A 24,225-nucleotide genomic window follows, 5' to 3' on the forward strand; every position below is an offset into this window, starting at 1 on the left:
AACGTTGCAGAAGCCAGCCGAGAAGAAGTGAGGGAAGACAGCGCCTGAAACTGAGCATGCTGAGATGTCGAGAGAGGGGCGGAGGAGAGGGGATGTTGTATGATTGGGGGGGGCAATGAGGGGCAAATGATGCCAGATTCCTGACTTTTCTCTCCTGATAATTGGGAAGAAATCAAACCTGTGTAATAGGGGCCAGGGGCAGGGGTTTACCCACCAAGGTAAGCAAATTGCGAGCCTACCCCTGGACATTTCAAGTCAGGAAAATGTGAGGGGCGGAACCCCTTCTCTACATGCACCGGACACAAAGCAACTAAGGTTGCCAAACTTCAAGTAGAGGCTCCAAGAATTGCAATTGATCTCCGGATGACAGAGGTCTGTTCTCCTGGAAAAAATGGCTGCTTTGAAGGTCAGGTTCTATGGTGTTATACCCTGATGAAAAATAATAAAGAGTCCAGTAGCACCTTTAAGACTAAACCAACTTTATTGTCACATCTCTGGCCAGTTTCTTCATACCCTCCATGCATCTGACGAAGAGAGCTGTGGTTCTCGAAAGCTTATGCTACAATAAAGCTGGTTAGTCTTAAAGGTGCAACTGGACTCTTTGCTATTTTGCGACCACAAACTAACACGGCTAACTGGATCTATACCCTGATGAGATACTTCCACCACCACCCTCCCCCCCATGCCCTCCCCCCAAATCTACAGGAATCTCCCAGTCCGGGGTAGGCAACCTAGCAGCAACTGAGGGCCAAGCTACACATGACGAATGACACTTGAATGGCAAGTGGATTGAGTGGAGGGCAAGTGAACAGGGAGAAATACACTTGCTGTTCAAGTGTCATTCGTCACTTGTAGCTTGGCCCTCAGACTCACGTGTATTCCTCCCTGTTCACTTGCCATTCACTTGCGCTCCACTTGATCAAGTGGAGAGCAAGTGAATGGCAAGTGAACAGGGAGGAATACACGCGAGTCTGTTCACTTGCCAGGCAAGTGTCATTCCTCACTTGTAGCTTGGCTCTCAGCCTTCCATCCTTCCGAGGTCGGTAAAATGAGTACCCAGTTTCCTGGGGGTAAAGTGTAGATGACTGGGGAAGGCAATGGCAAACCAACCCGTAAAAAGTTTGCCAAGAAACTGTTATGATGTGACGTCCCCCCCGTGGGTCAGTAATGACTCGGTGCTTGCACAGGGGACTACCTTTACCTTTTACAGGGCCATGGGGGCAGAGTGAAAACCTTTCTCTCAAGCCACCCTCAAATGGCTCTTCAGTTTTTAATTTGCCCTACAGGAGAAACCCACAGGCATCATATGGGTTGTAGGCTTCCTCCCACAGAGCAAAAGGAAGCTCCAGGAAGCATAAGTGAGATCTGTAAAATGGCATATGGAGGAAAACATTAACCCCACACCTGTCCAAAATCCCTGATATATGTACATCCAGTAGCTGCTATTTACTCTTGAAATACCACATCAGAGACCTGATCAGAGATCTCCCCTTGCCCTCTCTATTCTGATGCTCACCTATTAATACGATATCCATTAAGAACATCACAGGCACCAGCCAATCAGCCCTGTGCGCAGACCACTTCTTCCGCCAACTTGTTTTGTCCAAGCTCAGCCTCTAGCAAGGAAAATGGTACCCTTGATATGAACATAGTGAGGGTGCTTCTAAACCAACCTTACTGTTCTAAAAATGCTTCATCGGTTTTCACCCCTTGGCTCCGGAGGAGCTCAGCTAATTTGTCTCCCATAGCGAGGCAGTCCCATTTCTCTCTCTCTCCACGGAACCCGAGAGAGCTTTCAGTACGTAGGCCCCTCGCTCTGTCAAGGACCAGAGAGCAACATACACAAGCACCTAATCTTTTTCCCCATCACTAAACCCACATTTGTGTGAGTGATCAGTTATCCCACCCCCAGTTTCACTCTGTGTTTTGCTTCACTTTTATGGCAATCATTGAGATTATACAACACCTGGCTGTTTAGTTTCCTGGAGGGCAGGAGGTGGACAGAGAGGTTCATTATGCTCCAAATATCTAGGTGGGTACAGGAGGCCAGCGCAATTTGGGAAAGGTCAAACGGCTGTTGTATCCTTTCGGATTGAGGCTTTGCGCCTCCAACCTCCTGGGGATTCACATAGCGGGCTGGGAAGGAAATTACCTTGGAATTGGATACAAAAGCTGTTGGCGTTCAGGGCAGCTTTGTTAAATAGGGATGGTAGCTGTGGCCCAGAAGCCAAGCAAACACAAGCAGTCTGGTGTGCGCGTGTGTTGCAAGGAGCTGGGAGGGGAGCAAAGAAAACAGCCTCAGAACTCATTTGGTAGGCTGTATACTCAGTGCGGTACATCATGTTATTCATTACAAGGTGGGACATAAGTGATCGTCTTTAAGACTTCGTCACCCTTGCTGTACACACTTGTTTCTTTAGCCCCCTCCCCTGCTTCTGGTCAAACTGGTTTTGTGTGTTTTTAAAACAGCAAAAATGATCTGAAAAATCTGTTTATCAAAGAGTGTAGAGGGGTAAATAAGTGCGGTATAGAGGCTGGAGCATTAGATTAGGCTCAGAGAGACCCCACTCTGCCATGAAACCTACTGGGTGACTTTGCATCAAGCACTCCCATTCTCTCAACCTAATCCACCTTGCAGGGTTGTTGTACAGAGAAAACTTGTGGGCTTCTTGGAGAGCCAGTTTGGTGTAGCGGTTAAGAGTGGCAGGACTCTAATCTGGAGAGCCAGGTTTGATTCCCCGCTCCTCCGCTTGAAGCCAGCTGGGTGACCTTGGGTCAGTCACAGCTCTCTCAGAGCTCTCTCAGAGCTCTCTCAGCCTCACCCACCTCACGGGGTTGTTGTGGGGATAATAATAACACACTTTGTAAACCGCTCTGAGTGGGCATTAAGTTGTCCTGAAGGGTGATATATAAGCACAAGGTTATATCATCATCATCATTATCATCATCATCATCTTGCCAGCCAGTACTGGAAACAGAATGCTGAAGTAGATGGATTAAAGTTGTAGAACTCACCATGCAGGTAACAGAAAGCCACATTTGCAATTACCATCAATCAAAAGAGTCACATTTACTTCTTTCTTTAGCATAAGGCCTTCACTTCAGGGTGGTTCTGAGCGTTTTCATTCCTCTGGCAGAGTAGCTGTCTCAGGATGGGAAGCAAATGCCAACCACGCAATCCCCATTTGTCAAGGGAACTGGCCGCTTTCATGAAACATAGGGTGTCACGTTAGGGAATGGTGCTTAGAAGAGCCATAGATGTCTTGTCGAAGAGCGGAACTACAAGTGACAAAAGGCACAGGTTGGACACTTGTCAGCTTCCCTCAAGTTTTGGCGGGAAATGTAGGCAGCTTGGCGGAATGTTGGACAAGTGACAGTTGAAAAGTCCGTTGGGCAGCAGTCGGAGAGCCAAGCTGCGAGACCAGGACGCCTACATTTCCCATCAAAACTTGAGGGAAGCTGACAAGTGTCCAACCTGTGCCTTTTGTCACTTGTAGTTCCGCTCAAAGAGTCCAGTTGGCAGGCACCTGAGCCGCTGAGTATCACTGGTCTGTTCCAGCTGAGTTCTTATTGTTCCAAGAAAATTAGACAGCAGCGGTAGGTATGAAGACGCAGAGTGGTTGCAGTGGCTGGGACAGGATCCAGGCAGGTTTGCATGAATTCTGCACATTAAAAAAAAAAAAATCAAAATTCCACAATCTATATAAATTATGCAAATTAAAGGGTTTCACATAAAAAGAGCCCTGTGGCGCAGAGCGGTAAGCTGCAGCACTGCAGCCTAAGCTCTGCTCATGACCTGAGTTTGATTCCGGCAGAAGCCGGGTTCAAATATCCAGCTCAAGGTTGACTCAGCCTTCCATCCTTCTGAGGTCAGTAAAATGAGTACTCAGTTTCCTGGGGGTAAAATGTAGATAACTAGGGAAGGCAATGGTAAATCACCCCGTAACAAAAGTCTGCCAAGAAAACATCGTGATGCGACATCTCCCCATGGGTCAGTAATGACTCAGTGCTTGCACCTTTACCTTTTACGTACTTGATTCTGCTGTTGCAACTCATGGGAAAGAAGGGCAAGGAAATCTGCAGAATTCTTGAGCCCCGTTTCCTTACTTCATGTTCTATCTTCTGAGCTGGATATAAGGGCTGGTGGATCTTCATTCACATTTCTATCTGAGCTTTGACTCACAAAAATGTACACCCTGGAAAATTTTGTTGGCCTTTAAGATGCTACTTGGACTCAAATTTGGTTTTTAGCCTTCATATTAGCTTCTATGACTTCCACATGCATTGGCCTAAGGTCGATGCCTTCTTTTAAAAAATGAAAGCTGAAGTTCTCAGAAAGGTGATTCCCCCCCCCCTTCCAGCACTCAGTTCTGTACTTGTGCAGATCTGCAGGATATACACAGCTCTAAACAAGACACCTCAAACACAAAGCCACCTTCTCGTTTCCCGGCTTAATTAACTTTTCATTCGAGCTGGATCAAAGTCGCGAACACAGTTTAGAATCTCTGCTGCCCGCATTAGCATGCGTCAAATCCACCCATGTACCACAACGCTTGCTGATGACAAGTACAGCAGGTGGGCTAAAGGATGGTAAAGAAGAATCGTCACTTTGAGTTAAACGATATTCCGATATTCGGTGTGCACACCTTAAGAGGAAGAGAGGTGGGAGGGGAAGTGTGAAGTTTGGCTTAAAAGGGGGGAACAAAGGACAATGCAATATGAATAGAGGAGGCAAGGGTGAGTAAGTGGATGGATACAAAAAAATCAATCAAGCGGGGAATGCAGAGAGGAGCATGGAAGGGTAGTGAGTTGCAAGAAATAATGGCTTTGATTAAGTAAACAAAAATGCTCAAGTCCTCGTCTCCCAAGTCTAGAGCTAATGGAAACCTCTCCATCAGATATTTCTCTGTTGACAAAAATCCCCATAGGGTCCCACAGGTGGAAGGAGAAAAAATGTGTTCCCTTTCGACTGCCCCTGGATACCCCTCTCCTCGTGTCCCGGTTCCAACGTGCAACATCAAAAGGGTCTCCCTTCCCCACCTCTATTCTGTAAAGCGGGGAGTGGCGAACGATTTCTCATCCCCAGATCCAATTCCTCCCCGAGACACGGTCATTTTTCTCCCCCTCTTTTAATTCAGTCACTCAAACTGACAGAAACACTGTGTATGGGAGCTGGGCCACACAATTCCTGTGCCATGTTTTCTCTGTAAATCTCCCGATGTGTCAGGGCTTCCTTTCGCTCTCCAGTCCTCCTGATAAATATTCATTTCATTGAAGGGTTTTTCATCTCTCTCTTTGCAGCTTATCCCCCTCATTGGTTTAATCGGGCTTGGGCTGAGTAGCGCTGCCTTCTATGTTTTGAGACTGGCCCTCTGCAGTCCGGACGTGAGGTACGTACCTTGAGGATGGTTACGGGCTGCTAAACGAAAGCGAAGGTGCGCCTTTGAGAATTTGAGTTCCACCCTTTATATCATCACAGACCTTTGGGACACTTATCACAATAAGATAAATATGGCAGGCGCATTGATAAAAGATGCTGCTGCTGGGGAAGATTTGCCCAACTGAGGTGCACAGGAAGGACACAGGATCTGTCAAAACAACAGTAAAGCGAGCAAAATGATGAAGGGATTGCTAAAAACATTAAGACAAACAATAAGCATTTCTTCAAATATGTCAGGAGCAGAAAACCGGCTAGGGAGGCAGTTGGGCCGTTGGATAACACAAAGGAATTAAAGGATTGCTCAAGGAAGATGTAGAGGGGAGTAGCAGGGAAACTGAATGAATCCTTTGTGTCCATTTTCACTGTGGGAAATGTGGGGCACGTACCCTTGGTGGAACCCTAATTTGGGGAAAGTGTGCCTGAAGAATTGGGTCAAATTGAGGTAATGAACGATAAAAATTCTAGGTCTCATACATAAAATAAATAATAAATGCAAACTAATAAATATCCAGGGGCAGATAGTCCTGAGGGCTTTTAAGGAACTCAAATATGAAATTGTTGATCTACTAACCCATATATGTAATTTGTCACTAAAATCAGTCCATATCAGAGTATGGACTGAAACCCGGTACTAGGAGGTAACATCAGGGCCGATTCCCGACGGCCCTCCCCATCCCGAAACATCGTGCATAAGCTTTTGAGAACCACAGCTCTCTTCGTCAGATGCATCTGACGAAGAGAGCTGTGGTTCTCGAAAGCTTATGCTCTCTTCGTCAGATGCATCTGACGAAGAGAGCTGTGGTTCTCGAAAGCTTATGCTACAATAAAGTGGGTTAGTCTTAAAGGTGCTACTGGACTCTTTCCTGGTCACAGCATCAGGTGACCACCAGCTTGTGCGAATGGGCCACTACAGAGTCATTCCCACTGGCAGAACTTTTAAATCATCTTACATCGCTTCAAATGCAGTGGTTTTTCAGCAGAATCGATCCGTACATTCAGCTGCTAGCCATCAGGGATACAGAAATCAAAGTTTCAGTGACGCATCTCCCAGTGCCACCTTTCCAGCACAACAGGAGAGGGGGGTACTGTCTTATGGTGGGACAGAAGAGTCTGCCCACACTGACATCGTTGCACAACGTCACAGAACACATCAAATGCATCACACCGCCACCTGCTCCAATCTGCTGTTTGGCTTCTGTGATTCAGTTGCATGCTGGCGCATAGCCAGTGTGGGACCAGCCTATGGATTTTCAGCTTGTACACATACAAAAATGCCCAGAGAGAGGATGGAGTGAGAAATACAGTCGGGTAGATGGTTATTTCTTCCTTTCTCTCCCGTTATCCCTACCTGCCTTCCAATCACCAGGCCACTGTGCCTCTGGCAAAGACCGCATGAGTCACTCTTTGAAGATGCCTAATGCTTTTATAATATCTATTTGCTCCTGCTAAAGCGATCATTGATTCAATTTGACACCAGCTGCCCAGGGCATTTAGCACAACAATTATCAGCTCTAGAGCCCCTTTTCCTTGGAGTGAGCCACACGCAGAGCCAGAACAGACCATCTGGTGGTGTTCTTCGGTCCTCTTAACTGGAATTGGCAAAACTGGTTTTCATAGGCCCACAAGTGAAAGGTTCTCCATACCCCCCCCTCCCCGGTTCTGTTTTGCCCTTTGACAGATAAAGCCTAGAGAAATTAAAAATAAACGCTTTCCCTTACCATGGCTTTCCCAAGGAACCCGTGGCGCAGAGTGATAAGCTGCAGTACTGCAGCCCGAGCTCTGCTCACGACCTGAGTTCGATCCTGGCGGAAGCCGGGTTCAGGCAGCTGGCTCAAGGTTGACTCAGGGCCAAGCTACACATGACGAATGACACTTGAACGGCAAGTGGATTGAGTGGAGGGCAAGTGAACAGGGAGAAATACACTTGCCGTTCAAGTGTCATTCGTCATGTGTAGCTTGGCCCTCAGCCTTCCATCCTTCTGAGGTTGGTAAAATGAGTCCCCAGTTTCCTGGGGGTAAAGTGTAGATGACTGGGGAAGGCAATGGCAAACCACCCTGGAACAAAAAAAAAAGTCTGCCAAGAAAATGTCGTGATGTGACATCCCCCCATGGGTCAGTAATGACTCGGTGCTTGCACAGGGGACTACCTTTACCTTTACCTACCAGGGCATCACCATGGACAACCTAAAAACACTATAAATTTGGAGACAGGAGTTTCCAAGGCAAAGGCTATCCTTGCCAGGCAGTACCCCTCAGGGCCAAGCTACACATGACGAATGACACTTGAACGGCAAGTGGATTGAGTGGAGGGCAAGTGAACAGGGAGAAATACACTTGCTGTTCAAGTGTCATTCGTCATGTGTAGCTTGGCCCTCATTTAATATATTTAATATAATAAAATACACCCTAGGTGTGTACATTAGCAGGGAAGATGGGGCAGAGGTCCTCGAATCCCAGGCCCAGACACTGCCCATTGCTGGCACTGGCTATGACAGGAACCGAAACTAAAGGCGATGTGGGGATGAGGACATCCAGATTTTGCCTCCACCACAGCTAGCATCTCCATTTACCAGAGCCCAATTCCCACATGGACTGTTTTGCCTCCCGCTTCCTGTCAAGGGCCAAAGTGTTAGAGGAGCAGGAAGGAGCGAAGGAACGCGTGTGAGAGAGTTTCTCATGGGAACTTTTCCAGCCTTGATCTGCAGTACAATTTTCCTGGCTTAACTTCCCTCCCATCCTCATCACAGGCTGTTCTTCTTCTGGCTATCTACCCCCCCCCCCAAAAAAAAGTTAGAGATGCTCAACATTTCCAGAACAGACCCACAGAGAAGATGTCCTGTATCCCTTGAAAACGTAGTGCCACAGTCTGATGTGGTTTAGTGCCACGGTCTGGCTTAGTGCCGTAGTGTGAAGACTATGCCCGCAACGTGACTGCAGTTCAGGCACATACCCTTTCCAATCTTTTATCTGCTATATTTGTGGCACGAGGCCAAGTTACTTCACTGTCACCACATTTATTAATGTGACAGGATATTTTTCTTCAGTCCCATTGCCAGCCCTGTTTGTTCCCTATGATCTAAAGCTACAGACATGTTTTGTGCATTTTTAGCTAGCACGGAACCAGCGGTTAGAGTACTAGACCAGGATCTGGAAAACCCGGGTTCGAATCCTCACTTCGTCATGGAAGATGGCTTTGGGACCTTGTGCCAGTATACACTCTCTGGGCCAAGCTACAAGTGACGAATGACACTTGAATGGCAAGTGGATTGAGTGGAGGGCAAGTGAACAGGGATAAATACACTTGCCGTTCAAGTGTCATTCATCATGTGTAGCTTGGCCCTCAGTCTGTTAAGAGCATTTGTGCCAGAGACAGAGGGCCAAGCTACACATGATGAATGACACTTGAACGGCAAGTGGATTGAGTGGAGGGCAAGTGAACAGGGAGAAATACACTTGCCGTTCAAGTGTCATTCATCACCTGTAGCTTGGCCCTCAGTCTAACCCACCTCACAGGGTTGCTGTAAGAATAAAATGGAGAAGGGAGGAGTGTTCTAAGCTAACTTTGGGTCCCCACTGGGGACAAAAGGGAGAGAGGGAAGAGATTTTCTTTGGGACCCACAACCCTAGCTGTGAAACTTCTCATTTTCGGCAGCAGTGCATGAAGACAATGCAATTTCTCAATCAATTAAAATGTATCCAGCCTCTGACCCAATTCCTGTGGCCTTGCCCAGGAGGAAGAAGAGGGGTCACAGCTCTAGGGAAATGCAGTAGGCTGCAGAGCCTGGGGCCAACCCCCATCGCTGACACACACTCTGTGGCATAATGCCGATTATAATGGCATAATGTTTCCAATCTTTAACAGACAGGTAACCAGGAAGCAATGATTATGCTCTCACGCCCCCCACTGCAATGAGAGAAGAAACTTACCTGGCCCATCCAGGCACACACCTGGGGCAGAAATGGCAAAATAAGACCCCATAGTTAGGAATTTTGGTTTGATGCATCGGCACAGGATAAGGGACTGTCACTAACTGGTTTTTCCTTTGGTGTCACTGCTTCATGGACGGTTTTGGTAAGCCAGGAAGCTGCAGGTTAGCATTTGACAACTCAGCCCTCTATGAAAATGGAAGAATAATGAGAACTCTTCATTTGAGCCAATTTGGTGTAGTGGTTAAGAGCGCACGACTCTAATCCGGAGACCAGGGTTCGATTCCCCGTTCCTCCACTTGAAGCCAGTTGGATGACCTTGAGTCAGTCACAGCTTCTCAGAGCTTTCTCAGCCCCACCCACCTCACAGGGTGATTGTTGTGGGGATAATAACATACTTTGTAAACTGCTCTGACTGGGCATTAAGTTGTCCTGAAGGTTGGAATATAAATCGAATGTTGTTATTTTGTTGTGAGGATGGTGAACTGTAAGACAAATTGCTGAGGGACCCAGGCTTAGATTCCCTTGCTAGGAGTTTGCTAGGTGACTTTGGGGGCAGTCATACTCTCTCTCAACCTAACCTGTCTCAGGGCCAAGCTACAAGTGACGAATGACACTTGAACGGCAAGTGTATTTCTCCCTGTTCACTTGCCCTCCACTCAATCCACTTGCCGTTCAAGTGTCATGCGTCACTTGTAGCTTGGCCCTGAGTTTTCCGCAAGCCTCTGAAACGCACAACAGAGGCTTGTGGAAAACTCAACAGCTCTGCTCCTTTCTTTCTTTGATGCTCAAAGCAAGTGTCTTGATCCAACACCTCCTTAAACAACAGATATCCTGGGACCATACCTGTCATTTCTCTCCCCACACATCCTGGTTTTACTGGTGGAGGACAACAGTAACAGGATCAATGGAGGAGCCAGCATGGTGGTAAATGGATGCTGCATAATACAAATAAACAGTGCACTAAATGTGGACTAAAAAATTAGAGAAAGCACTAGAAAACTGTATAATAACATACCAGAAATCACAGAGCTGGAGAACAAGGCAGTGAAACCAGGTGTTACATAGTCAGGTTGGGTGACATTTAACGGGGACCAAAACAGAAGGGAACTTCTGTCCTGTATCTTTTAAAAGTTGTGTAGAAGATGCACGTTTGAAGGTGTGACTTGTAATCTCGGAGAGAGGAGGAAAATGGCGCCTCCTGAAACATCTTCTGCTACACAACTCTTAGAGGAACAACGGCCTCTCCTTCTCTGTATCTGGTCACAGCAGGAGAAAATACCTGAATGAGGGCCAAGCTACACATGACGAATGACACTTGAACGGCAAGTGGATTGAGTGGAGCGCAAGCGAACAGGGAGAAACACACTTGCTGTTCAAGTGTCATTCGTCACTTGTAGCTTCGCCCTGAGAGAACCAACGTGGAGGGAAACAGGAGAGGGACAGAACACACTGAATTATATGATCCTGGTCACGAGAATAACAGGGCCTGGTAGCCTGTGAAGCCATACCTCAAGTAATGAAGGAGCACAGGCTACGATCCTACAGAGGGGCAAAGTAAACTTTAGGACATGGTTGAGTTGTTTAAAGTCTGGAAACTTCTAGGCTAAAAGGCTTTTCTCCATTCTCCATTCTCTTTTTTCATATGAAAATGAAAAACTTTTTTAAAAGGGCTGATAGACTAAAGTAGGGTGGTCAGATTTTACTTATACATTGATGGTGACAGGCAAATTAGATAGATACATGTGAAAACAGACACTGAGGGCCAAGCTACACATGACGAATGACACTTGAACGGCAAGTGTATTTCTCCCTGTTCACTTGCCCTCCACTCAATCCACTTGCCGTTCAAGTGTCATTCGTCATGTGTAGCTTGGCCCTCAGATCACCAAGAGAGAGGCACGAGCACCTGTGGTGAGGGGCAAATGTGACATCTCCAAGGGACCCACGTGCAGAGTTCATTTCCTGCTCCTGGATCCTCTGCTACAAGCAGCTGGAGTCCTAATATGGCTGTAGGCCTGGCGGTCTCCCCGGCAGCCAGTTGTCATAGCTACAGGAGTTCACAGAAGTCTCACAGGTTGGTGTTTTTTTTTTTAAGTGTTAATTTTGAAGGCTTAATTCCATCTCTTTGGTTTCGCACATGGAGCTTGTTCTTACTATGCAGCAACACAAGTATTGCAGCCGTAGCCAGACTTCAAGTAAGAAAGCAGGATTTGAGGTTAGGAAAACTATTCGGAGAGCTGAAACCAATTTGTTCCAAAACAAAAAGTCTCCTCCTCTGAGAATTTTTATGCAAAATAAGTCACTTGGAGATTCAGCGATTCTTCCAGTACTTGCTGGATGTTCAGGGAGTATTTGATAGATGTAGCTGTTTATATCTGCTTTCAGTGTTTGGCATTTCACAGGCAATATTTTGGGTAATATTTGTTAGCTGATGTGCAATGGTATTTCCTATTTGACGAGGTCCAATAATGTTTGATTACGGCTGACATACAGTAGTTTCTGCTAGGTGATATCTTTTTTTAGTTTTTTGATGTGATCTGATGGTGATATGCAATCATATCTGACGGTTCACAGCTGATGAAAATTCCCGTTTGACACCTGCCAAAATCGTCTCCAGCCCCCAAATTCTGAAATGCAATTTTACATTCAAAATATGGATTTCAGGCTAGAAATGTCAGTTGCAAATGTAAGTAGCTCTAATCCTTAAATCAAGCTTTGCTCCTCCAGAGGAATACAAGGCAGTGAAAAGCGTGTTTCATGTAAGTATCCCGAAGTCTGGTCTTCCCAGATTGATTTAGTCACTAGGAGATTCTCCTCTTTCCCCCACTCTTATGTTGCTGCTGACTAGAGATGGGCACGAACCGAAAAAACCCCAAACCATGTGGTCTGTGGTTCGTCAAATTTCACGAACCACGAACTTTCACAAACCTACCCCTGGTTTGCGAACTGGTTCGTTAGGTTCGTGAAAACGTCACATCTAGGTCAGAAAATGATCACTTCCGGGTCAGCAGAAGTTCACTTCCAGGTCAGCAGAAGGTCTGCAGGAAGTCCATCCCCTGTTGCCTAGGAAACTGATTGATTGGCACCCGGCTCTCTGCAGTGACGAACCAAAAAACGAACCAAATGAACCAAACAAACCAGCCTAAAAGTTCATGGCAGTTTGTCAGAAATGGGATCTGATGAACTGCGGTTTGCGAACCACGAACCGGCCTGGTTCATGCTTAATTTTGGTTCGTATTTTGGTTCGTGCCTATCTCTACTGCTGACCTGACTTCCCTTCCCTGCCCATTCCCATACATTAATCCTCTATTAAAGAGATAGGACATTTTCCCCAGGCTGTTGCCAACCTTGAGCCAACAGGGACAACAGCCTTCAAACAGGTAGAAAGTGTAGCTCTCCACACCTCTCTACAGCCAGCATGCATTCTTCCTACCACAGCCTTGCATTAAACCTAAGATTAAACCTAAGGGAGAATGAGAAGGCTTAGTGCATAGCCTCTATAGAGCAGTCCTACATGTCTCTCCGTTTGCATTGTAGAATGATATTCAAGGGACAGCCTTCTCCAAAATGAACATACCCGGACACAGATGTCATCTGGTGAGCCTCTGCTTTGTTGTGTGACATGACGGGGACTTAATGTGGCACCACTAAGACTATGGAGTGCCCTCTTTCATGAATCTCAGTTGACCCTTTTCTGGTGACTTTTGAAAAGGCTGTTTAAACACATTTACTTTGCCAAACTTGCTGTGTGTTTGAAGGTTGCTCTCCGGTTGTAGGGGTGGGGTGGGGGGAATCCTGTCCGTTTAACAGAGGCATGATGTACAGAAATGGGCAGCAAAATCAAAAAGAGTCCAGTAGCACCTTTAAGACTAACCAATTTTACTGTAGCATAAGCTTTTGAGAATCAAGTTCTCTTCATCAGATGCATGGTACAGAAACTGGTCAAATACCAGGCTAACACGGCTAACTTCTCTGCAGAAATGGGCAGGTGAAGCTTTTCATGGCAAGGAGGTAAGTTCCAGCACCCAGTAAATAACATCCCATTGAGCCTCTACAAAAGGGACAGGGCATTTTTCCTCCAGGCTGTTGGCAACCTTGTGTAGGCACCATGAGTTTTAATTCTGATCTCAAGTCACTGCTTTCAGTCTGCTGTTTTTATCCTCTTTTGCATTAATGTGTTATATATTGTACGCTGCAGGGGCCCAGGTGGGGTTTACTAGTGCCGATAGGCATGCTTGAGGTGTTTTAATAAATAAATAAGTAAAAGCCAGTTGCTCTTTACAAAAAGTAGGGGAAATGAAATGGCAATATAAACAGCACTATGGCAAGACTGTACAGCACTATTTAGACTAGGGTTGCCAGTTCCAAGTTGGGAAATTCCTGGAGATTTGGGGGGTGGAGCCTGAAGAGGGTGGGGTTTGGGGAGGGGCCTCAGTGAGGTATAATTCCATAGAGTTCGCCATTCAAAGCAGCCATTTTCTCCAGGTAAACTGATCTCTGTGGCCTGGAGACCAGTTGTAATTCCGGGAGATCTCCAGCCACTACCTGGAGGCTGGCAACCCTAATTTAGACAGAGCCATGGGAGTCTTCCAGGTCGTTTGGAGATGATAGTTGTTCACTACAGATGACCTGAGCAGGGCAAATGACAAAACTGACCTCACCACATATCAAATAGCTGGCCACAGAATTGGAAATTTAAATCAAAGTAAGATACTCAAAGAATATAGAGAGCAGATGAGGTACAACGGTTGGAGGGAAGAATCCGGCCTAGAGAGACTAGTTGTTGCTCATCCATGAAGCTGCCTCCATGTCCTGGGGGCCAGTCGCTCTGTCTCTCAGCCTTACCTACCTCAAAAGGCTGGCACGAAGACAAAATGAGCTAATCTCCTCTGAGGTCCCTGCTTCACAACACCAGTGTTTTCAAAGTCTAGATGTTGGAGACAAGTTTCTCTTCCCTGAAATGTTTCGCTGGTTCCTTCAGGAGCAGAGAGAGTCCTATGCCTGGCAACTGCAGACACAATAATTTCCCCCTTGCCTGACTTTTCAACTATAATACATTTTAAATGATGTTTTAGGCTCGGCATTGACCTGAAAAGAGTTAACACAGCCCCATTATAAGAGGCCAGGCCTGCAAGCTGACAGTCAGCTTTCCATTCCCTGTCAGGCCTCAATATCACGTCAGCCGTTATCCTGGATATTCATTTAAATGGAAAGATGCAGGTTATTTCCCCAGGGCAGCTCACCACGATCTGTGGCCATTGCCTGACAGGTAAATATGCATTAAAATGCCACTCTTGAAGTGTATAAGTTACCCTGTTTATAAACAGCCCCTGTTACCCTAATATGTGAGCACCCGGAAAAATTCTTTACCATATTTACCCTCATGCTTACACCACACATACAGTTCTAATCCCTTTATCTCCCCTGTCTGAACGGAAAACTGAGGCCTAAGAAAAGTGAGTATGTGTGTGACATATGCACGCCATACATCATATGTACATTTGCCAGCAAAACCACTTTTTATCAGATAACCAGTATGCAGGGCTTTTTTTCAGCTGGAATGTGGTGGAACGGAGTTCTGGAACCTCTTGAAGATGGTCACATGGCTGGTGGCCCCGCCCCCTGATCTCCAGACAGAGGGGAGTTTAGATTGCCCTCCGCGCAGAGGGCAATCTAAATTTGCCTCTGTCTGGAGATCAGGGTGCGGGGCCACCAGCCATGTGACCATTTTCTCCCAGGGCAACCCACTGAGTTCCACCACCTCTTTTCCCAGAAAAAAAGCCCTGCCAGTATGGGCCTCTAAAAAGCTAATAATATCCATGTTCTGCCAGGCTTCATTCTTGGCCCACCAGATTCATGCCTAGCTTTATCCCTGAGACTCTACCCTTCCCTCCCCGAGATATTATCCTGACTCCATTTCCAGCCTTCCAGAATCTGTCTCGGCTACACTTCTAACTTACTAAGATCAACCAGCCTTGGTTATGTCTTCTATAGAGGTTGCCAACTCTGGTTTATGAAATTCCCAAAGATTAGAGGGGACATGCCTAGGGAGCATGGAGTTTGGGGAGAGAGCTCAGTAGGTATATGATGCCATGGAGTCTAACCACTCCCCCCCCCACTCCAAAAAATACCATTTCCTCCAGGGAAACTGATTCGGGAGATCTAGACTACAGCACTCGAAAAAAGGTGTGGGGTTTTGTTTTTTGCTTGCTTTTTCTGATGACTGGAAGTTTCTATCAATGCTGATTCAGAGGCCCTGCATTTTCTTCACTAAGCCAGAAAGCTCAGGGGACATAAATTGTGTACCTTTGAAGAATCACACATACACTCTTGTCTAGCCCTTATTGTCTCTGATTGGCAATAGCATGTCCACACTGCAAACTTAGATCTGTTTATTTTAGGAATTGTACTATGCTGAGAGGTGAAGAATTGGCTGCTAGTAAATGTAAATCCCCTTCTTGCACAAAGCCACAGTTCCCAAGGTTCCCTGAAAAGGGACTGTAGTTTTTAAACCAGTTTAAATTCATAGTTTCTAACCAGGCTATGTAATACTGATGGTATCACAAAAGAAATCAAACTGTTCCAGTCTCTGAAGGCTTAGAAAATCTTGGAAAGGCAGAATTTCCAAATTATCATTTCCCTCCCCCCAGCCTCAATTCCTCTTCAACATTTTTATCAAAGGTAAAAAGATAGAGTGAATATTTAACTAATTAGCAGATGACACAAAATTGAGAAAGATAGCTAGCACCTTAGAAGTCAAATAAAATTCAAAATGACCTTGATAGATTGGGAACCTTGGCTGAAACTAATTAGAGATGGGCACGAACCGGAAAAAAAAAACACTGTGCAGTTCGTGGTTCGTCACATTTCATGAACCACGAACTTTCATGAACCTGCCCTGGTTCGTGAACTGGTTCATTTGGTTCGTGAAAACGTTGCATCCAGGTCAGCAAATTGTCACTTCCGGGCCAGCAGAATGTCACTTCCAGGCCAGCAGAAGGCCATTTCCGGGTCAGCAGAGGATCTGCAGGAAGTCCATCCCCTGTTGCCTAGGAAACTGATTGATCGGCACCAGGCTGTCTGCAGTGACAAACCAAAAAATGAACCAAACGAACCAGCCTAAAGTTTGTGGCGGTTCATCAGAAATGGGCTCTGATGAACAGCCGGTTTGCGAAATACGAACCAGCCTGGTTTGTCACAAACTTTGGTTCGTATTTCGGTTTGTGCCCATCTATAAAACTAATAGAATGAAGTTCAGTTGAGACCAATGCCAAGTGCTGCATTTAGGAAAAAAGAATACAATACACAGATATAGGAAGAGGGATATCTGGCTTGGCAGTAGCCCATATAAAAAGAATCTTTGCATTGCAGTCCGTCACAAGCTGAATGTGATTCAGCACTGCAGTGTGATGGAGCTGCAAAAAGAGCAAAAGCGATTTCAGGTTGCATTAATAGAAGCATATTATCCAAGTCACTAAAAGTAATAGTTCCATTCTACTCTGCACTAGTCAGACCTTATCAGGAGCACTAGTTGTGGTTGCCACAGTTTAAGAAAGGTGTAACAAAGACAGCCGAGAGACTAGAAGACAGGGCCTGTGAGGTAGGGCTGAAGAAAATGGGTATGTTTCGCTTGAAGAAAAATCTGAGGAAAGACAACTGTGCTTTTTAAACACCTGAGGGATTGTCACATGGAAGTAGGTAAAGACAACTTCTCAGGTCCTTAAAGACAAGACTAGATGAATGGCTGTAACTTCCGGGCAGGTAGGTTTTAGCTGAACCTGAAGAGAAACTTCTTCAAGGTAAGAGCTATTTATCAATAGAACCTGTTTTCTAGGTGGATGATGGCTTCTTCTTCAGGAAGTTTTCAAACAGAGGATGGACATCTATGTGTCATACTCCAGCTCTGAAGTTCCTGAATTTAGCAGGGAGCTGCCCTATAAGCTACTTCCAACTCTAGGATTCTTTGCGAGACCCAATTTATATTCTCAATCTGACGCTGATTCAACATCCTCAAGGGTTAAGGGTTTTCACAAAATCACAGTGTAAAAGTCTGGCATTTCCCAACACAGGTTATATGATTACCTCAATATTCAGTAAAAGTCATTTTTAATAATCCCTCATAGCAGAATAACAAACAAATTTTGAAGGAGTTAAATTCTGATGATCAAATTTGCACAAAATGGTGATTTAGCACTAGAAAATATTCACAACTGCAGAGCCACAGATTTCTCACCAAATATACATGGTACAGAGCCCCTTGTGGAGTTCAAATTACAGCTGAGCGTTTGATGGTTGAAGTAGGGGTGCAATTTTCTGGGGTTTGGTGGATGGTACTATTGCAGCAGCTTTTATGATGGAGCAACCTCCTTCCCACGGTAGCAGACTAAGATTTCAACTTAGGGCCAAGCTACACATGACGAATGACACTTGAATGGCAAGTGGATTGAGTGGAGGGCAAGTGAATAGGGAGAAATACACTTGCCGTTCATGTCATTCGTCATGTGTAGCTTGGCCCTGAGTTCTTGTTTGGGTTTAATACTTTTACACAGGGCTTTTTTTTTCTGAGAAAAGAGGTGGTGGAACTCAGTGGTGGAACTCAGGACAGCACAATGACGTCACTTTGGGTCAGCTGGAACAAGAGGGAGTTTTTTAAAGTTTAAATCGCCCTTAGCAAAAATGGTCACGTGGCCAGTGGCCCCACCCCCTGATCTCCAGATAGAGGGGAGTTTAGAGTGGCGCGGAGGGCAATCTCAACTCCCCTCTGTCTGGAGATCAGGGGGCGGGGCCACCGGCCATGTGACCATTTTCAAGAGGTGCCGGAACTCCGTTCCACCGTGTTCCCGCTGAAAAAAAGCCCTGCTTTTACATGTCAACAGGCAGTTTTGGGATCCAAAAAACCCCCCCTCTTCACATTGATTATATGGTTAGTGTAGTAGACAGAGGAGGATTGTAACAAGACTTGGCAGTTTGTGGCTTACAACCATCATCTTGTTAGCACATTGCATTATTTGCTAAGGAACTAGAGTCAGCAGCTAAATAGAAAACACTCTGATGTGACTGCAGACTGGATGGGGGTAGGGGAGATGAGAGCTGGTTCACACATGACAGGAGGCAAACATGAATAGGTGCACACATGTGCCAGAACTCTGGCACGCATGCACATCTTTGGTGTATGTATCTTTCAAATCACATTGTCATGGATATAGCTAAAACTATAGGGGAACAGTTGCTGGATATGACCAAGGACGTCATAAGACGATACCTTTGTACACAGACCCAGAGGAGTTAGCCGTGTTAGTCTGCAGTAGCAAAATAGCAAAGAGTCCAGTAGCTTTAAGACTAACCAACTTTATTGTAGCATAAGCTTTCGAGAGCCACAGCTCTCTTCATCAGATCTGACGAAGAGAGCTGTGGTTCTCGAAAGTTTATGCGACAATAAAGTTGGTTAGTCTTAAAGGTGCTACTGGACTCTTTTGCACACAGGACCAGGGGTAGTTAAGCCCCATAACTAGACATGCCACAAAAGATGTCTAGAGGCCTAGAATAGAACAACCTTGGAAAGGAGCATGAAACAATGGAATAACACAGTTATGGCTTCGTGTAGATTAGAAGAGCCATTTAACTTGTATCACTATAAATAATGAACTAAAGCCCTGGTTGCCAGATCCCCTTACCCTCCCAGGGGGAGGAGGGGGGACCTGGCAGTCACCTACCTTTTTCTCCGATGTGGCGTGATGACATCACTTCTTTAAAAATCAGCCCATTTGGAGTCCAAATCAGCCTGGTGCGAAGCATGGGAGCGCTCCCAGGGCCTGCACAATGTCGACACTCTCAGGGGTGTGCTCCCAGAGAGACATGTTGATCATGCTGGCCACAGATGCTCACAGATTTGTGAGCACTAGTCGGGTTAGAATGGATAAAAGGAAGTACTTCTTCACCCAAAGAGTGATTAACACATGGAATTCACTGCCTCAGGAGGTGGTGGCAGCTTCAAGCATAGGCAGCTTCAAGAGGGGATTGGATAAACATATGGAGCAGAGGTCCATCAGTGGCTATTAGCCACAAGGTATAGATGGAACTCTCTGTCTAGGGCAGTGATGCTCAGTATTCTTGGCGTTTGGGGGGGGGGGCAATCAGTGGGAGGGCTTCTGGTGTCCCTTCCCCACTGGCAGACCTCTTGAGGATCCCTGGGTTTTTGGCCACTGTGTGACACAGAGTGTTGGACTGGATGGGCCATTGGCCTGATCCAGTGTGGCTTATGTTCTTATGCTCTCACGCTTTGTGTGGGGCTAATTCTGACCCATTTGGAGCCTAAATTGGCCCCAGTGAAACATGGGTAGAGTGGGATTTGGGTACAAGAGGGACCTCAGAAGGGTACAATGCCATAGAATCCTCCCTCCAAGGCAGCCATTTTCTTCAGGGGAACTGATCTCTGTGGTCTGGAGATCAGATGTAATTCTGGGAGATTTCGAGTCCTGGAGGTCGGCAACCCTATTAGTGATATAATACTAATGGGAGTGAGGGAGAATAAATCCAGTTATGCTACGGGATGGAAGGCGCTGATGCGGGTAACTCAGTGGCCCATCCTGTTTTAATACTTTTTATACATATGTTGCTATACTTTTTTTTTAAATTTCAGCTGGGACAGGAAGAACAATCCAGAACCATGGAACAAACTAAGCCCCAATGACCAGTACAAGGTACGTGAGGGAGTCCGTCCATATGTGAGTGAAACGCCAACTCAAAATCAAGGCAAAAAAGCATGACAGCAACATTAAATTCAACAGTTAATACTAGAAATGTGACAATACCACCTGCGGGGAGGTATTAAAATATTTAAATATTTATAACCCCCCTCCCTTTTCACTTGTGGCAGTGGTTGGGCTGCAAATCAGTGTTCTGCTGGTTCGAATCCCACTCCTGCCATGAGCTCAGCGGGTGCCCTTGGATAAGCCACTCCTCTCAGCCCCAGCTCCCCAGCTGTATAGTGGAGATAATAATAACACTGACATTGTTCACCATTCTGAGTGGGGCACTAATCTGTCCTGTTATTGCTATTGCTATTAATTCTAAATTAAAACCATAAAAACTTATTAACCCACTCTTCCCAAAGAAAATACCTACAGCTCAAACCCTATCAAAAGACCTCATAAAAAGAAAAAAGAAGAAAAATCCCCACATACAAAATTCTAAGGACAGTGGCCTCCTCAGGGAAATGTGAACACGTTCTGGTAGATGCCAGGCAGGCAACTGTAAAAAAAAAAAAGGGGGGGGGGGTAATCAGAAAATAACAAGTAGCAGCCTATAATTGGCATGTAGGAACATACGGGGAGAAACGGTCCTTCAGAATAGCTTTGGAGGCATCTTTGGAGGGTATTTTAAAGGAGGACACCCATTTCTTCACACCCCTGCAGTTTTAGTGCAAGAGTGAAGGCAAACAGGCATTCATCAAGAACTCTTTCTTCCACAGTTCTTGGCCGTCTCCACAGACTACAAGTCCCTGAAGAAGGACCGACCAGACTTCTGAGTGCACCTTGACAGAGTCACCCACCGTCAAGCCACGTTCAGGGAAGGACTGCCTGCCTCTCTGCTACATGGCCACATCTTCTTCTCCCTTGCTGAGCCTATAAACGCTTCCCACTTGTACCTGCCAAGCTGAAGCAGCTTGTTCCTTCCTGCTTGCCTATGTGTGGGCCAAGCTACAAGTGACGAATGACACTTGAACGGCAAGTGTATTTCTCCCTGTTCACTTGCCCTCCACTCAATCCACTTGCTGTTCAAGTGTCATCCGTCACTTGTAGCTTGGCCCTCTGATGCACTGGTGCCATGCCAAGGATCGCCAGTAAGATAGCTAAAGCCTCTCCAACAGAAGCAAAGGAAAACATGATCTATGAAATGCCCCTGGGTATTGCAGTAACAAACCATTCATTAAAAGCAATGGGGGGAGGGTGAGAACAAGAGGAGGGAAGAGACCGTGTTCCCTTTGGGTCCGATGGAGGCTTCTCGGTTCAGTATTTTCCAGCCCCTTTCCTGTAACTATCCCTGACCCCCATTTGCTACATTTCCTGTCTCCCACGCTCAGATTTACCGTTCCCACAGAGAAAGCACAGCTCCAGAAGATTCTAGAGAGGGTAATGCTGACTGAAACACGCGCCACCTCTAAGAGAAACAAATCAAGGTCTGCAGCCTGGGTGAAGAAGGAATTATGCAACATGATTTACAGAAAAAAAAAATTCGCCTGAGCAATTTGAGTTCCCTTTGCAGTAGGTGATGTTGGCATGTGTACATATAGGCAATGCTACTGTTTACTTATGAGTCTTTTAATATTATTATATTGGCACCTGAATAGCACACGTAGTTGTGTACATTCCATTTATTCTGGAGACTGCTGTGTGTGTTTGCACACACAGATTGCGGGTTCTAAATGTTGTACAAATATAGAAATGTATACCTCTGTTCTAAGGATACCCAGCTGAGGAGCATCCATGCAGCTGGATATATGCGCGCACATGGTGCATAAAGGGATCACACATGCAGGAAGTTTTGTTTGATCCCCAACCAGTGAGGCAAACACAGACCGGTCTGTTGTGCCAGGGCTCAACCTTGCAGTCAGGGCTTTTTTTCTGGGAAAAGAGCTGGCGGAACTCAGTGGGTTGCCCTCAGACAAAATGGTCACATGGCCAGTGGGCCCACCCCCTAATCTCCAGACAGAGGGGAGTTTAGATTGCCCGCCGTGTCCCTCCAGCAGTGCGGAGGGCAATCTCAACTCCCCTCTGTCTGGAGATCAGGGGGCGGGGCCACCAGCCATGTGACCATTTTCAAGAGGTTCCGGAACTCCGTTCCACCATGTTCCATCTGAAAAAAAGCCCTGCTTGCAGTACATGAAATAATAGTAAGGAAGACGATTTCTTAGCAGCTGTATAATGCTTTCTTGTCACTCCTAAATGACCGCAAGGACTTGGAAGAAGCACTTCCAGGGCAGAGAGAAAAATTTCACTTCCTCATCCTTGTTACAAATTAAATCTTGGCTGTCACTTGTGTATGCTTTGTGTCACCAATGCACATAGTATCTTTATAATTATGTGTGCTGTACACATGTGCAAATAACGTGCATATGGCCAGGCTTCTTTTTTACACATGCGTGCATGCAAATACATAGCTGGGGTATAAAGGCTCAGAGATCTCCATTCTTACTCGTGTCTGAAGAAGGGAGCTCTGACTCTTGAAAGCTTCCACCCTGAAAATCTTGTCAGTCTCTAAGGTGACACTGGACTCAAATCCTGCTGTTCTACTGCAGACCGACACGGCTACCCACCTAAAACACAAATACATGCAAGAGTGACTGATAAGTAACATATGTGCATCTTTTAAATGAAACTACCTATTATGGGCCTCTCTACATTACATTTCTCTATAGATCCTCTCAATCTGGTATTGCAAGTAGAGATGAGCATGAACCAGAAAAAAAAAGAAACCGTGCGGTTCGTGGTTCATCATATTTCACAAACCACGAACTTTCACGAACCTGCCCCAGTTCATGAACCGGTTCGTTTGGTTCATGAAAACGTCACATCCAGGTCAGCAAATCGTCACTTCCGGGCCAGCAAATCGTCACTTCCGGGCCAGCAGAAAGTTTGCAGGAAGTCCATCCCCTGTTGCCTAGGAAAATGATTGATCTGTGCTAGGCCCTCTGCAGTGACGAACCAAAAAACCGAACCAAACGAACCAGCCTAAAGTTCGTGGTGGTTCATCAGAAATGGGCTCTGACGAACCGCCGCTTCACGAACCATGAACCAGTGTGGTTCATCACAAACTTTGGTTCGTATTTTGTTTTGTGCCCATCTCTAATTTGATGTTTCCTGCTGGGAACTTAATCTCAGGCACATGAGGTTTCAGTTCGCATCAGGCTGAAGCCCCCTCTCCCTATGTGATGTTTTCCTGACTTGAAACACCTCCAGGCATTGCTACATACCCCATTGTGGGCTGCTCATGTGCTGAAGGAGGAGGCCATGCGTCAGTATAGTAGAGCACTCGAGAACCACTGCCAGTCTGTGTAGACAATACTGACCTTGATGGACCAGTGGTCTGATTTGGTATAAAGCAGCTCCACGCATGTCTCCAGCATCTTATATTGTACAAACTCTAGCCCCATTCATGTTACGGTGAACACACCTATAACCTACTTGTAAATTTGTACATCTGTTCATAAGAAAGAGCCAACATGCATTCATTTGACCAAAGAACCCGGGAACAGGTACCTAGAAAAGTGATAGACTACACATTCAATTGCACATGTGCTGACTGTACAATGAGATTTAACACAAATACAAAGAACAAAGTGTACACTGCACGTGGATTGTATGTGCACCCAAAGTAACTTGTGAATGGGGCTTCTGTCTTATGGGACTTTTCACCTGACCCTTAGCAGCAGGTAGGATCCTTTGAATGCCAACTGTGGAAACTGTCTCCACAGTGTAGCGAGTGTACAGAACGTCTTCCCTTCCAATAGCATTTGCAATGCTCCTGACAGTTCCCTGCCCAGTGGCATGTCCTTCTGTCTCGTTCTCACATCTGGCCTGTGTTCATATTTGCTCTTCGAGCCAAACCAAACACGCTAGCTTGAGAGAGAGGATTGCCTATGTGTGCTTCTTTCCCAAGGACTCGCAAGTAATTTGAAAGAGGGATTACTGCTCATGGTCTGTCTCAGGGGACTGTATTGTTTTGAAAAACCACCGAATCTCATTGGCCTGAAGGGTTCTGTGGAACAGAAGGAACAAGGGCGCACTGTGGGTGAACACAGACACATCCTAAGTGTGGTTGGAGGAGATATCCTCTGCCTTAAAAATGAATGCGTT

At 46.0% G+C, this 24,225-nt stretch overlaps 1 protein-coding gene across 1 annotated transcript in view; it reads left to right on the top strand.

Moving 5' to 3' along the window:
- Positions 1 to 22,041, top strand: part of NDUFA4L2 (NDUFA4 mitochondrial complex associated like 2) — a 33,581-nt gene extending 11,540 nt beyond the window's left edge. Inside the window, exons 2-4 of the mRNA XM_055003663.1 lie at positions 5,302 to 5,390; positions 20,010 to 20,070; positions 20,841 to 22,041. Of these exons, the coding sequence (XP_054859638.1) occupies positions 5,302 to 5,390; positions 20,010 to 20,070; positions 20,841 to 20,897 (207 nt within the window). The 3' untranslated portion in view covers positions 20,898 to 22,041. The remainder of the gene's footprint in view (positions 1 to 5,301; positions 5,391 to 20,009; positions 20,071 to 20,840) is intronic.
- Positions 22,042 to 24,225: the final 2,184 nt, after the last annotated feature.

This window comes from Eublepharis macularius, chromosome 19 (genome assembly GCF_028583425.1).
Source record: "Eublepharis macularius isolate TG4126 chromosome 19, MPM_Emac_v1.0, whole genome shotgun sequence".
NCBI classification, from domain to species: domain Eukaryota; kingdom Metazoa; phylum Chordata; class Lepidosauria; order Squamata; family Eublepharidae; genus Eublepharis; species Eublepharis macularius.